The sequence below is a fragment of the Gallus gallus genome, chromosome 4, assembly GCF_016699485.2.
Source record: "Gallus gallus isolate bGalGal1 chromosome 4, bGalGal1.mat.broiler.GRCg7b, whole genome shotgun sequence".
NCBI lineage: Eukaryota > Metazoa > Chordata > Aves > Galliformes > Phasianidae > Gallus > Gallus gallus.
In genome coordinates this window covers 14107686-14121983 of record NC_052535.1, presented here as the reverse complement: position 1 = coordinate 14121983, position 14298 = coordinate 14107686, and the positions used below count along the sequence as shown (strand labels likewise).

The window sequence follows — 14298 nt, the reverse complement described above, 5'->3', positions numbered from 1 at the left end:
TGCTACTAGGTGAGGAAAATAAGGCAAGTAGATACTCTTCTGTGCTGACCTCTGCCACTGAGAAACCAGCACCTTCCCCAAAGCAGGAAAGGGAGGATTCCCCTTTACATCTCTACAGGCTACTGACTAACTCCAAAGGAGAGATTGGCCCCACAGTCCTGCAGAGAGGGGACAGCAGTGACAGCAGGCGGGCTGAAAAGCAGGACATGCAATGAAAAGATCTTTCACGATCTGGGCATGAAGGGACAGCACTGCCGCAGCCTGCACCCCTCCCTGTGCACACACACACACACGCATACACACACTCCTCTGAAAGAAGTAAAATATCCCCCACGTGCGAGCTCATGACTTGCTGTTATTGCACGCTGTCTCACCTGATGCGATCCCCATCTTTCTTCTTTAGCTCTGCATCTCTCTGCAGAACCTTCATCAGCTTCTCATACTCCTCCTCAGTCAGGAAGCTCAAGTCCAACATGTTCTCTGCAATGTTCTTCAGCAGTTCAGACAGATGGAGCAATGACACACCGACAACTAATCCAGATCAGCTTGCTGCAATGCCATGGGCAGCCCCCAGTGTGCTGAGTGAGATAAGGCTGGAGCAAAAGGGCTTCATTCACAACAGCATGGCTTGAGTGGAAGTTGTGTTAGGATTTGGACCGGCACTTCCAGGTTCAAGGCAACTCTTCCCTGGCACGTTTTGCTGCTCTGCGTGCCTTCCCCTGCCAGGAAAATACTCTCAGCAAAATGCGGCTCCTTCGCTTTCCTTCAGGCACGGTCGTAGCAATTTGGAAGCCAGCGTCAATCAAACAGGCAAGCACAGCAAGGAGCGAGCTCGCCGCCTGCCTCAGCAGGCACGAAAGCTCAGTGCACCCCCAGCACCTCTGGCATGCACCTCCTTCAGCAGAGAAGTCTGCCTCCGTGGAGTTCAAGCATCCCTGCAAAGAAATAACATCAAGATGCCTTTCTGATAAGTGCGACATATGGTAACCGAATGTGTACACTGGGGGTTTGTATTTGCTCTTCAGCACAAGTTCCAAAACAAGCTGCCCTACTTTCTTCACCGTCCTACAGCATCTCACACAGCACTAACCTCTCCAAGATGGGATTTTATTTTAGCTGCTTTCCTGCTAACAGGTAAACAGTTGACTCAGCATGCTTTAAGCAAGATATGCATATGAACTGCCAAACTGCCTGCTTGCTTTTTATCCCTGTTCTCCTACTCCTTATTCCTTCCTGTCCTAAATGAAACAGAAGCAGTCAGCTTTCGTAAAGCAATTGAAAATGCAATCTGCAGGTATTATTGCTGCATGTTAGGCCACGAAACATCAGAGGCTACTCATTTTCTAATATTAGTGCACATTGCCTAGTGCTGAACTGATATTTGCTATTCAGACAGCACACGTGCAGAGCACTCAGCATTTCAGCAGAGCCCAAAAACAGCCAGAGGCTGCACAGTGTGGAGGGAAGGTAAATCACATGTTGCAGTGCTGCTTTATTTCTTGTCTTCCCTCCTGGCCAACCAGAGGGCAGTAAAGTGTGCCTCCAAGGGAGGAAAAGTTCTGCTTGAGTCCATGTAAATATTTCCCTGCTCACCAGGTGGGACTTTCCCACTGAGCCAAAGCCCATTGGGTGACTGTGGATTTCATCATCCTTGGCTTTTTCTCCCAAAGCCACAGTCTTGGTAGCCAAGACAGTGAAAATGAAGAAATCCCAGCTTTCATGGCAAATACCATTTGATGATCATCATGCCCATTCCCTAACCTCAAGGTTAAGGTTGCACACTCTCAGTGTGTCTGCCTTATCTGCCCTCAGCCTTCACATTCAACGTCTCCGTGTCCTGCAGGTGTTCCTCAGAGCTGTGGTTCAGATTATTTCTGTCCCCCCTTCAGCCTGCCTCCACACAATGCACCTCTTGGACTGGCATGCCAGAGCCAAGCACAGGAGTTTCAGCTGGACTTTGCTCATTTGACATCGTTTTACAGATTTACATTTATTTGACAGCTGATACATCCCCAGCATTTATTTTTTTCTTTTCAAAATGGTCTAACATGTAGAAGCACAGCAACTGTCAGAACACACACAAAAAAAGGTTAAGTACTGAAATGAATGAACACTGTCATAAAAAAATGTAATTATTATTAATAATTTTTGGACAGAAGTAAGCTTAACGTGTATGTCACACTGCAGCTATAGCTTTATATATTATATAAATATATATTTTAATATATATAAATAAATATATATATATCTATATAAATATATAGATATATATAGATAAATATATATATATTTATCATCTGGGAAACCATTGGTACCACTTTACTGAAAATAAGAGCAGTAATAAAGATCTGTTTCTGCTGCTGAAACCTTCATTTTGTCCAGCCCAGCAAGGCACCAGTGCTTTGGTTCTGCTCAACTGACCCTCTCAGGCACAACCTCACTTCTAGGAGTACAGGTTTACAGAAGTTTCTGGGACGGATTTTATTGGGGAAACAAAACAAACAAACCCAAGGGATCTAGTGACACATTTCTCACACTATTTGCTCTTCTAGAATTTCTATTTAACAACCCCATTACACACGGGTTGAAATTACTTCAGCAAACCTTTTCAGCAGGTTCGTATTTACTTATTAGTCCAGGAGTCAATCAAAAATACCACTTATTTGTAAATGGTTGTTTTTTTTTTTTTCTCCTGAGAATGTTTTATCTTATTGGAACAGTTACCTGAGAAGAAAAAGGTTAACAGAACCCAAACAGCCAACTCCATTTGTTTCAAGAGTTAAAAAGCAAAGCACCTTCCATGCTGGCTGTGGGAAGGAAGGTGCTACATCACAGAAGCCCCTGAAACAGGAGGGCTCCCAGCTCACCCTCTGAGGACACAGCTCCTGGCAGCAGGCACTGCTCTGGAGAGTCCTGAGAGTGGGAAGTGCCTGTGTCCAGGTTAATGGCACCCACTGGGAGCTGTGCAGGGCAAAGCCAGGGTGCCCTCAGGTGCTGCAGCACTGTGAATGCCTTGTGCTGGGGAACAGCCCTGAGGTCCTGCTGTGTGTCATGACACAAAGACATGCAAGTGGCTCACCACATCTCCAGTGACAACTGTGAATCTGAGCAGAGGAGGACATCAGATGCGAAGCACTTCCTTCCATCTAACTGCCTTTTAGAGAAAGTGATAATCACAAGGAGACCAACACACACCCAGCAGCGTGAGAGCTGTGGGTGTAGAGACAAGCAGAAGCACGACATGCTTTGGGGCATAACTGCCTGCATCTCCTACTGTGCTGACTTCTGGTTTCTTTTGGCCACCACACCAAAAAGCAGTAAATACTCCAGTGAGCAGAGAATATCGGTGTGCAGTTTAGCAACAGAGGAATGGCCACACAGGGCTGGGCTGCAGGCCCCTGTGTCACTGCTCATCCTCTCCAAGGACTACAGCATGCAGCTAGGAGAAAACAGCATGCAGCCTGCACCAGGCATCCTGCAGGTCACAGGGCACAGCCCTCTAAAACTGGAACAATGTCTGTGTATTTTGCAGATTTCTGGGATTACTTGCAGAGCTCACATTAATTTCAAGCATTTGTGATATCCTCCAAGCCCCACAGACTCACAATGCCTGAAGTGAAAAACTATTTGCCCTTGTTGTGTTTTGACCCAGCATTTGCTTGCTTCATTTGATATCCCCAAGCATTTGATTGCAAAAATCCAGCACTGATTACTCTGCTTTTACCTACTCCGTGCTGCTCCTTTTGCAGATGCGTATCACTGCTGTGGTTTCTCATCCAGAGGAAGGGAGTTTGATGTTCGTCCTTTCCAGGTGTACCTCAGGGAGCTTTGATCATTCCTTTCACCCCTCTCTGCGCCTGATTCAGCTTACTACAGAAGTGCCCACCAGTATCTAGGTGCAAAAAGACTCTTCTCAACAGCTGCAGCCCCTGCTCCTTTCACTGGCTTGGCAGCGCCACAAGAAGCAGCGTGAGCCGTGCCTGCTGAGGCAGCAGGAGCCGGGCAGTGCCAGAGTGAGCAGCCTGCTGGCCCCAGGACAGAGGGGAGCACCCAGCACCAGCAGAAAAGCTAAGAGAGGTAACTACTAAAAGAATAAACCTTCCCACTGTTAGCTGTGCACTGGTGATGAGCAGTCCTGTACACTGTGGAGCCAACAGCCAGGGAAAGTCCAGGTGCTAAGACTCCCCATTTACAGAGCCAAGGTACGAACATCAGTGAGCTGCCCCAAACTGCACTTCTCTGCCTTCAGCAAGGCATCGAGCAGCAGCACCAACCCCAAAGTGACAAATATACACCAACCTTGTTTCAGCAGAGCGCAGCACCGTCTCACGAGGCGCGTAGCAGCGCTGCGGCACACCAAGTGAGAGCAGCCTGGACAACGCTCGTTTCCTCATCCCTTGGCAGCTATGCCCACACGTGACCCGAGCTGCCAGGTTCCCTACACGGCAGTGCTGCCTCTGCACAGGGCTGCAGGCAGCAGGAGCCGCTCCACCAGGTGCAGCCCTGTGCGCTTTGTAAAACAAACAGTGCCACCACTCCCAGGGAAGGCTTCTGCAGCGGCGACAGCAAGGTATGAAGGAAGGTATGTTACAGGCCTCTCGCCTGAGTGATTGCTTCCTCTATCTTCAAGATAGTTTTCTTCTCATTACAGAGAAGGGTAACATTCTGGGGAGTTTTGTTTGTTTTTCTAGGTAACTCTCTTCCAAACAGCTTTATTGGGTGAAAATTAAATGCTTGCTTAGCCTGGCAGGCACAAAACAGCTCCTTTCGGACAGACAGATGCTGAGAGGGCTGCCTCCGTTATGCTGCATTTCCATTTTAGTTCTGGGAGATTTCCCCGAGCTCCAACACCTAACAGAGCTACGTCTCTGCTCTTCACCACCAGCCCGGTGCTCAGCTGCCCACACACCCACTCTGGTTTCTCAGTGCATCCCTCTCAGTCGCCATGCCAAGCGCCGAGTGCTCAGATGTGTCAAGTTTAACATCGCTCCCTGCAAGCCAAGCAGATTGCAGCGACCAGACACTGCTTTGCTTTTAAAGGAAGAGGATAGGTTTAGGAACTTTAACCTGCCAATCAGCCAGCCAGAACCCACAGGATAATGAAGCATTTAACACCCTGATTTCAACGGCTGGGTCAGCGTGGGATCACACAGATCCACCTCATCACTGGGGCTGCACATAGGTCCATGTAATAAAGATATGAAAACATCCCTGCCCATGACACAACAAAACCCGGAACAGATAACACTGATCTCACCAGGCTATTCATAGCCCGATGAAAATAGCAGCAAGCAGGAAAGGCTGCTTGCCTCTGTCCATACCTTGTTATCACACATCCTGTTACAATATAAGGAAATAACCTCCTTATGTCTTACAGTGTGTGAACACTTCCCAGTGCCCCTATTAGTTAAGACAGCTCTCGCAGGGCAGGTCAAAGCCAAGAATGGCACTGCACTAATGATGATGGATGTGATCCTGGCACCACAATCACACCACAGATCCCAGTGTCTGCTGTCCTGAACAGGAGCAGAAATACCGAGCACCAAAACTGCTATACCTGTATGCAGTCATCAGCCCTGTTTCATGCTAAGCCCCACTCTCTCCCCCATCTTACTTCTGGCGTCAGCACCATGAAATACACAGTGGCATTGCCATTGGTACTGTACAGCCAAAACAAGGACGGCCATCACAGTGCTCACAAGCATAACCCCATGACGTCTGGCTGACCTCCTTCACCAGCAGAGAGGTTAAAAGAAAAAGCAAACTACAGGATGGCCTCTGGGAGGAATGGGCTGAAAACCCACATCTCCCTTTTTCCTGTCACCAAACAAAGTGATGACTTTTGGTCAGCTGCTGCAACGCCCTGCTGCAAGGCAGCACAAGAGCCCTTCCAAGGTGCACCTTTTCCTCCTGCTTTGCAGTGTACCACTTGGGGCTATGAGCTGCCCGGTCCTTCACAGACCCGGAGCGGTTGTGAGCCAGAACAGATTTAATACAATTGCTTTCTGAAAAGCTTTTCTACTAAAAATACTGCAGCTGTGCTGTCTGCAATGATATTTTGTCTGAGCTGTCCCACTGAAAGGACAGAAGAGCTCTGCTGTTCCTACCCACCAAAATCCCAAGCAGCCAAGCGGCCTTCAGCTGAGTGACAGCTGATAAGGACTGCCTCCAAACAAAGCAGGCAGTTGTGCAGTCTGCACATAAATGCATCTGTTACCATCACACAGTCAAGGCTGAATTCTGGCAATACCAGACTGTTTTTTTCTCAGCTATCTCCAAAAAGCAAAATTACTCAGGTTCAACTCCCCACGTATTTGACACTGATCTTTCTCCACTCAGCAAAAGTTGTACCCCATACGCCACCCCACCCCAGAGCAGGTGGGAGGGTGGCAGCTGTGCCCCAAGCGACAGCTTCTTTCTCCTATTTGTATCCCAGGAATAACAATACTGCTCAGTTCATCAAGAGCACAGCCCTGCATGGTTTCCCTCGCTTTTAGTCACTACCTCACTTTCCAGAAATGACAGAATCCAGCTGTCATTTCTCTGCTGATACCTTTTCCCTCCTCCTCCCTCTGGGCAGCATCAGGGAAGGATATCCACTGACCAGGAATGCCCCAAGACGTGCCCTGGAACAAATGAACACAGGAATGTATCAGAGCAGTAGGTCTCCAGCCCAACCCCACAAGAGCAGCTGTTAATAGACAATTGAGAGCAACAATACAATGGCAGGCAGAAGAATTAGTAAAGTCCTCTATTCTGTGCACATGGGGAACACATAATTGAGGAAGTGCTCCACTGACCACATAAGAAATGAACTCTGTTTATTTGCATTTACCCCTGGGCTTCTGGAGAAAGTATGAGACCACAGTATTACAGAAAGTTCTGTTAAGTTTCCTTTTGAAGGATGCTGCATGAGCAGCACTTCTATCCCCTGTGCACTTCTACCCAACCCAACCTGTCTCATGAGTAATCACCCACACTGACTGTCTACCTCCCTCCAGCCAGGAATTGCATGGGTGAAATTTGCATTACATGCAATTTACTTCCTTTTATCCATTTTTAATTAAATGAATCATCCCACCTAGGGTAAACATAGGACTGAAGTTCTTGGTCCTTTGCCATTATTTCATAGTCAGCACCATCAGAGGAGAGGTATGACTCAGGCTCTGTAAGGTCAATAAAGCCTCTTAGTGGTAATAAACTAGCAATCCAAAGTTTTAGTTTAAATATTTGAGACTTCTGTTTATTTCATAGGTGGGAACTATTTGCAGATCTTGCAGGATGTAGCTCATTGTAATTCTGCACACTGCCAGAACACAAATAAACAAGCACAGCCCCTGGGACACCGAGCAAACCTCTCATACCTCACAGAACCAGGATTGCCATGTCCCAGCTGGGAGAGGATGCCAACATTTCAGAGGTTTTGCTGTAAGAGCCACCCAGCCAGACCCGCTCCCTCCAGCCCAGCACAGGCTGGGAGCCTCGGCAGAGGCGAGAGGGAAGCGCTCGCACAGTCCCAAAGTACACCTGGCTGTGGGGAGGAGGGAGGGCCTTGTGCTGAGCTTTGTGCTACGCCTGCATTTCCATCCTCAAGACAAAAGGAGTTTTAAAAGAATTTGCAGTCCTCCGATTGTTGTTTTGCAACAACCCACCATTGCCACACCTTCACAGTGGACTAGTGTTGAGCTCTCCATACAACCTTTCCCCACGTTTCTGCTGCTTGGACGTTTCCATCGCAGAAACACCTGTTGTTCAGTCTTCCCTCCTGCTAAGGGAGGACAGCATGTTATACCAGCCTTGAAGAATCTAGCTCTCCTGCTGGGAGTCTTTATACTATAAAAGTTACTCCTCAAAGCATCTTAGCCATTAATTTGTGACATATGCTTGAAAAGGCAACAACAAACCAATATGTGGTAGCTGCAAGTGAGAAACCTGTAACAGCTTAAAGCCAGACCCCCACAGGTGGCCGTCACATACAGAGACCAACCAACTCCCTGACCTCATTTGTTACTCATCCTCACAACCTGTCTATTTTTAATAGTCAGAAAAGATGGAAAACAAGCTTTGGCCAAGTTCCAGCAAACAAAATGCACAGCTAAAGGTGCAGGGAAAAAGGGAAAAAGCAACCACACATGACAACTTTTTTTTTTTTTTGACCCTCAAAAATATTTGCTGACCTCAACTGTGCTTTCATTCCACCACGATTTCCCCATGTTTGCTCTTCCAGTGTGACATGCCATAAATTGCTGTCCTGACCCTGCCTGTTATGCCCCAGTAACACCGTGCTTGCACTGCCTGCCTGGCACTCGGCAGTGGGTTGGGATGCACGGCTCAGTAAAACCAGAACTGCACCCCACCACTGCCCATATTTCTGCTGGGGGGGTTTGGTGCAAGTGGGACTTGGCACTGAGAGCACAGCCTCAGAATCTGAGGCTATTTGCAAACAAACAGGAAAAAAAAAACAACTATTTCTTTAATGTGGCATGAGCTCAGAAGTCAAACACACGTGGAGCCCAATTCCTTTGTACTCCTTTGCCTACTGAGCTCAATGATCTGAGACAAAGTGTGATGCTGAAACCCATGGGAAAGCAGGGCTGCCTGTTGAGGATAGTTTGTATGCCACAGCATTCTTCCTTCTGTATCAATGGTGGCATTCTAAGCCTCAGCCATGCCTGAAATAACTGAAAAATGGAATGAAGGTAACTGTGGGGTGCTTCTTTAAAATGAGGTACACTCAGAAGGTGTAATTCCCTCCAGCATCTGGGAAAAAGAAAGCTTTGGAAACAGCCTTTCAGGAAATGAACTCCTGATCTGTAATTCCAGTTCCTGACACCAAAGTACAGAAAGGCTACAGCCAGATTCCGAGGTCGGCCTCACATCATGAGAGAAAAATAAAGCTCACGTCCATGTCTGATCCACCACACACACACACTCTGTCATCTCTTTGGATTTCCAAACTGATCTGAGGCCCGGACTGGGCCGTGCTGTTCCTGGCTGAGTACAGAGACACAGTGCTCCCACCTGCAGTGAACACGGTTTGCTCTGTGAACATGAGACATGCTGAAAGGGAACTCCAGGGAGAGCAATTCCATTACTGAAGCTGTACCTACGCCTTCTGTCACAGACCTCTTTGCAAGAGAAAAAAAAAAAATAGACTGGCCAATTTTCTTCCAGGAATAACGCAACTTTCCAGTGCCAACACAGGCTCAGGCATGAATTCAGTCATTGGAGCCATTTATGTGCTTAAGCCGGATAACTTGAGTGGGATACAAAATCACTTTTGGAAGCTCTTGTCATTTGGAACAAGAAAAAAAAAATCAAACACTTGATTCTACTGTCTGTGCTCACAGTTATGTGAAAGATCTCATGTTTATACATTCCCAGCAAAGGGTGATCCACAGACATGAGGGCAGGGAAAAGTTACATGAAGCTCACTGACTGCAGGTGTGATTACAGACAAATGTACTTAAAGTAGCACAAATTGCATATGGAAATCTGTCATTTAATCTAGCTCAACAGACATTCAGGTAAATTCAAACAAGGAATCCAAACGCAGATTGCACTGATTTAATTAAATCACTAAAAATAAAATCAGCTTAATATGATCATCTGGTACCATCTTCTTAAACAGACAAGGTGTTTCTGCCATCTGTGCTGCCACATGAACACCCACACATCTTGCAAGGAGGTGAAGAAGGCAGCTTTCCAGGTAAGAGTAACAAGATCACCTGTACTGCCTGAGAAATGCTGTCTTATGTCAAGATGCTCAAGTTCTATAAGAGTTAGGAGTTTTTATATGAGCAGGGACAACCCTCTGCGAGACCTCACTACACGATGCTGCTGGCAAGAAAAACCCCAGCGCAGCGTAAGGCTGCCTGCCCAGAGGCACCCTACTTCTGACCGCCCCCAGCCCTGCAAGCTACACTGAGCCAAGGCCAAGCATCAAGCACGCACCTGAGGCACCTGCTGAAAGCAGAGCACGTCCTCTGAGGAGAACCTCAGTGACCTACTGTCTTGACCCCAGCTTCACCTCCCCCAGACACGAGGCATACCACTGGGGCTACCTGGCAAAAGGTAACTCCATTTGGATCCAGGAGTCAGTCACTGGCAGCTGCTTCCCAGCGTAGGCTGCTGACGCCTCCAGGACAGCCTTAAGCTCACTGCAACTTTGTCAAACCATTCACTACGTTTTAGCCCCCCTCTAATGCCTCTGAAGCGTAGATAACAATACTGCTCTAAAAGCACAGTGAGCCTGCCCTACCATGAATGCTTGGCGCTGGACCTTCCCAGTGCTGCGGGCTCATTAAGCCACGGGTTCAAGAAGACCAAGCTTACGTTCCAATTACAGAATGGAGCAGGAGACCAGAAAGTTGGTTCCCCCCCTGTAGCGGCTCGGACGTTCTGTCAAGGGGGTGAGGTGTGAGGCAGAGAGGCAGCGGGAAGGGAAGGGAGCGCTCGGCCCCACGACCCCCAGCAGCGTCTCCCGCAGCCCGGACTGGGACAGGACAGCCCGCGCCGTGGCTGAGGAGGGCAAGCTCACTGCGAGCTGCTGCTAGCAGCCACACGCTGCCACGAAAGGAGAGGGGAACGAAGTAGAAACGGCACAGTGCCTGCAACAGCGCCCGGCCCAGCCAGGAGCTGTCGGCAAAGGGAGCAGCCCCACAGAAACGCAGCCCCCGTGGCTATGTCAGCTGCCGGCAACAGCGAGGCGCAAATAAGGAAGTCCGAGGGGAGCTGCGGGACACGGACGCGGGACAAGCGGCGGGAAAGCAGCAGCTTCGCGGACTCCCACCTGAGGCAAACGGCGCCAAGCGGGGAGGCGGCAGCGCCACGCACCGCGCAGTGCCCTGGAAGCGCACACTGGGCACCGGCAGCGGCCGTGACTTTGCGGGACATCCCCCTTCCAGAAGCACTCTCCGGCCACTGCCCCGCAGGTGCTCCAGCGCTGCCCCCTCCAGCTCCTGACACGCACCGCTCCCGAGGCGGCAGCACGGCCCGAATCCCCGGCAGCTCAGCGGCACGGCTCGGCGCTCTGCGCAGGCCCCACGAACGAGCCGGGCAGCTGCAGGGACAACCGCGTTCCGGGAGGGTCCCGGGCACAGCCGGCGGAGTGGGAGCAGGGAGGGCAGCAGGGAGCGGTACCTCAAGCGGGAGACAGCTGCGCGCCACCACACGCACCTCCACGGGGGGGGAGGAAGAGGGGAGGTGGAGGGGGGAGATCGCTGCCGCCCCTGGAGGCGTGGCTTCGGGAACGGGGCGCGGCCATGCGCCGGCTGGAGGCGGGGCCACGCGGAGCGGGCACTGCGTTCACACGTGCACTCGGTTCGTGCGAAGCGCTGGTTGCTGCATGAGGTGACTTACGGGAGCCCAGCCTCTGTGCAAAGGGATTAAGCTTTCTTTCTTTCTTTCCTTCCTTTTTTAAGAGTGACAATAAAGCTTCAGGATATGGGAATATTTGCACTGGGGTGTTTGTTTTCCTGCTGTAAACACTGATAACCTGCAACACCAGCTGCCATTTAGCCGTCTCAATTAACTGAGATAGGTATAATGACAGCTGTACATGTCCTCCGTCTCGGGCATGCAGAGCTGTGGTCACTCAGGAGCTCTGGCTGTGGGATTCAGCAACTGCAGGTAGAAGTGAGGTACGATAATTTGGTGGGGTACAACACAATGTGGATTTTCATATTTTTAGCCTTAAACCTTTAACCCCTGGCATTACAGCCTGTGCCCTACAATGAGTATAAAATAACAGCCCTGCAACGTGCAACAAACAAGCAGTGACAGCCTTACAGAGCCTCCAAACATCACTGTGCACGTGAATTTCTGGGTACTGGGGAGTCAGCGAGTGCACAGTGAGTGGAAAAAAAAAGCAATAGTTTATAAAGGTTTGATTACTGGCCAGCCCTGCTCAGTTATGGCAAAATACAGCACCTCGAAGTGAGTAAATACAGTCACACGGGAACAACTCCACAACAGTCTGTAAAATGCAGGGAAGACACGTTATTACTGCAGCCAGCTGCTCCTGTGCTTTTCTCACTTTCAGTCTTTTAAAGTTTTTGTGAGAACAAGTGGCAGAAGCCATGTCAAACACTAGGACCATCCTTTGTGATTGTCTGGCACTCCCATGCATGGCCTCTGCAGCCTGGGGTTTTGTGTTAGGACAGCACTGCCCCAGAGCATGGAGTGCCATGGGGAAAGGAGTGCCTGGCTCTGCAGGTTGGGCTGGGGCTCCTGCCATGGCCCAAAAGCTCAGCAGGGAGAAGTGAGGATGCAGAGCTCTTTAAGCCCTCAGTAGATTTAAAACAGTGCTGAGCTTGTCTCAAGGCACCTGTGCTTCTGCAGTAAACCTCAGGCATTACGGCTCCGCCAGGGATCTGTCTCTGGGCTGCTTCTGCCCCTTGTGCCATAACTGAAGTGACAAAAGTTTGCTCATTCGTGTTCCAGTAAGGGAAAAACGTCCCTGAGATCTACACAGCTTTCTGAAGTAAGGCGTCTGGCTCCTTTGTAGATTGGGTGCACCTTCAGCTCGGCCGAATGTTCCTGTTGTTATCTCACCTACGTCCGAACCTCAGTGAGCTCAGCCAAGACACAGCTCTTCCCTCCCAGTCTTTTTGTTTCCACGCAATCCTTTTTCTTAACTCGACTCTCATTAGGCCTGGAGTGTTTTCAGTATTTTTAGCTGTGACTTTCAGAAGGCTGCCGAAAGATAGCTGAAAACTACAGAGCGGTGTGATTAATGCTCTCGGCATTTCTCCATGATTCATCTTGGTGTTAGAGGAACTAAATGTGGAAGCATGACAAAAATCACTCGTGTTTCACTGGGGTATATCATTCAGGTTTTTGCTACCTTGGTGGATCTCTGCAACTTTCTTCCTTAGCTACTTAACTGCAGCACTAAAATTATTGGGAGCAACAAGAGCAGAATGTGGTGCGTGTGATGCCATTCACTTCCCACTGTCTTGCCACAAAAATACTACTCTGAGAGCAAACTGGCTCTCAGTTTGAATTACTGGGTGTTAAAATTTTAGCGTGCAGTGTGCCGGAATAAAGAAAGAGATAAAAATTCCCCATCCGTTACTGGAGACATTCCACCAGCGAGCCATAAACTTAACTTCAGAGTCCAAAAAAAAGCGATAACAAGCATCCGAGCAGGATCCTGCTTGCATCTGCAGGAGCTGCGAGTCTGGGACTGAACAGGTACAGAATAGCAATGTGTCTCCTCAGACCGATCCCCTGCAAGCCTGTTGTATATCTTGATTAGAGAGGGAAAGTCACGTAACAGCTAAAATCCAGCAAGAGAAATCTGGGGCAAGTCCACTGAAGCTACATGGAGCCCATCTAGTTTAAACCAGCTAAAAACCTGCCTTTTTTATTTGATTTGGCACTGCGGAGCTCAGTTATCACTGATGAAAAAATCAAGTTGTCTTAATCAAAAACTGAGGCTCTGTGTCCTTTCCAGAGTAATGTATAAATCTGTGATGGTTAGCAGCAAAAGCTACGAAAGATTTTTGATGCTGTCTGGCTCAGCTCTGTTAGTACTGTATGATATATATATATATATTTTCTTCCATTCAGTAATAGCTTTAAAAGAGATATTGGCTCATGCTGCAGGGAACCTTCTGAGAGGCTTATAAATCACATGGCCCCAGTCATGGGAAAGATGTTGCTGATCACCACTAATCACAAGACCAACAGTTTTTCATAGGGCCACATTCCTCTCACCTGCCAGCAACAGCAGGATGCCAAAGCAGGTGCAGCTGCAGCCCCAGGCACAGCTGGGGCACAGCCCTGACCCACACCTGCAGGCAAGAGCTGCTGCCAACGGGTGGTTTTCCTGTAGAAAAGGGAGGAATACCTGTTGGGCTGAGTGGCCCCATCTGACAGCAGGTGAGGAACAGTATGCACTTCCTTATTGCACTGCCTCACATTCCTTCACCAACCATGTGAGGGATTAAGACTACATGGCCAGGTGGGTTTTAAGGTTTCTTTCATCCCAATGGCCAAAAAGTAAAGCCTGGCAGGCATAAGGAAAATCCTTCTGGAAAGGAGATCTTGAAGCCTGAGACCTCCAACTACACATGAAGATTGGCACCAATGAGTGTTAACAGAGGAAATGACAAAGTTTAGATCTGCACAGAACAGAATAGCAATAGCACTGATCCTGTACAGACATATTGCTCTGGAGACAATGTATTCATCTGTGGCCATGAGAGTTTAGGCTGCAGGCAGTGCACAGCAGAGTGAACCCACCACCAAAAAGAAAACACTGTGCAGCTCCTCTGAACTCTGCTGTCACTC

At 48.9% G+C, this 14298-nt stretch overlaps 1 protein-coding gene across 6 annotated transcripts in view; it reads right to left on the bottom strand.

Moving 5' to 3' along the window:
- Window positions 1–11194, bottom strand: part of LOC422353 (synaptotagmin-like protein 2-like) — a 36088-nt gene extending 24894 nt beyond the window's left edge. Inside the window, exons 1-3 of one of the 6 annotated variants that reach the window (XM_004940816.5) lie at window positions 11143–11194; window positions 3725–3892; window positions 375–935 (exon numbers count right to left, since the gene is read on the bottom strand). In XM_004940816.5, the coding sequence (XP_004940873.1) occupies window positions 375–475 (101 nt within the window). In that variant the 5' untranslated portion in view covers window positions 476–935; window positions 3725–3892; window positions 11143–11194. Of the gene's footprint in view, window positions 1–374; window positions 936–3724; window positions 3893–4299; window positions 4451–10792 lie in introns of those variants that run through there. The other 5 variants (XM_046940510.1, XM_040700143.2, XM_004940818.5 and 2 more) reach the window with 5 other exon arrangements.
- Window positions 11195–14298: the final 3104 nt, after the last annotated feature.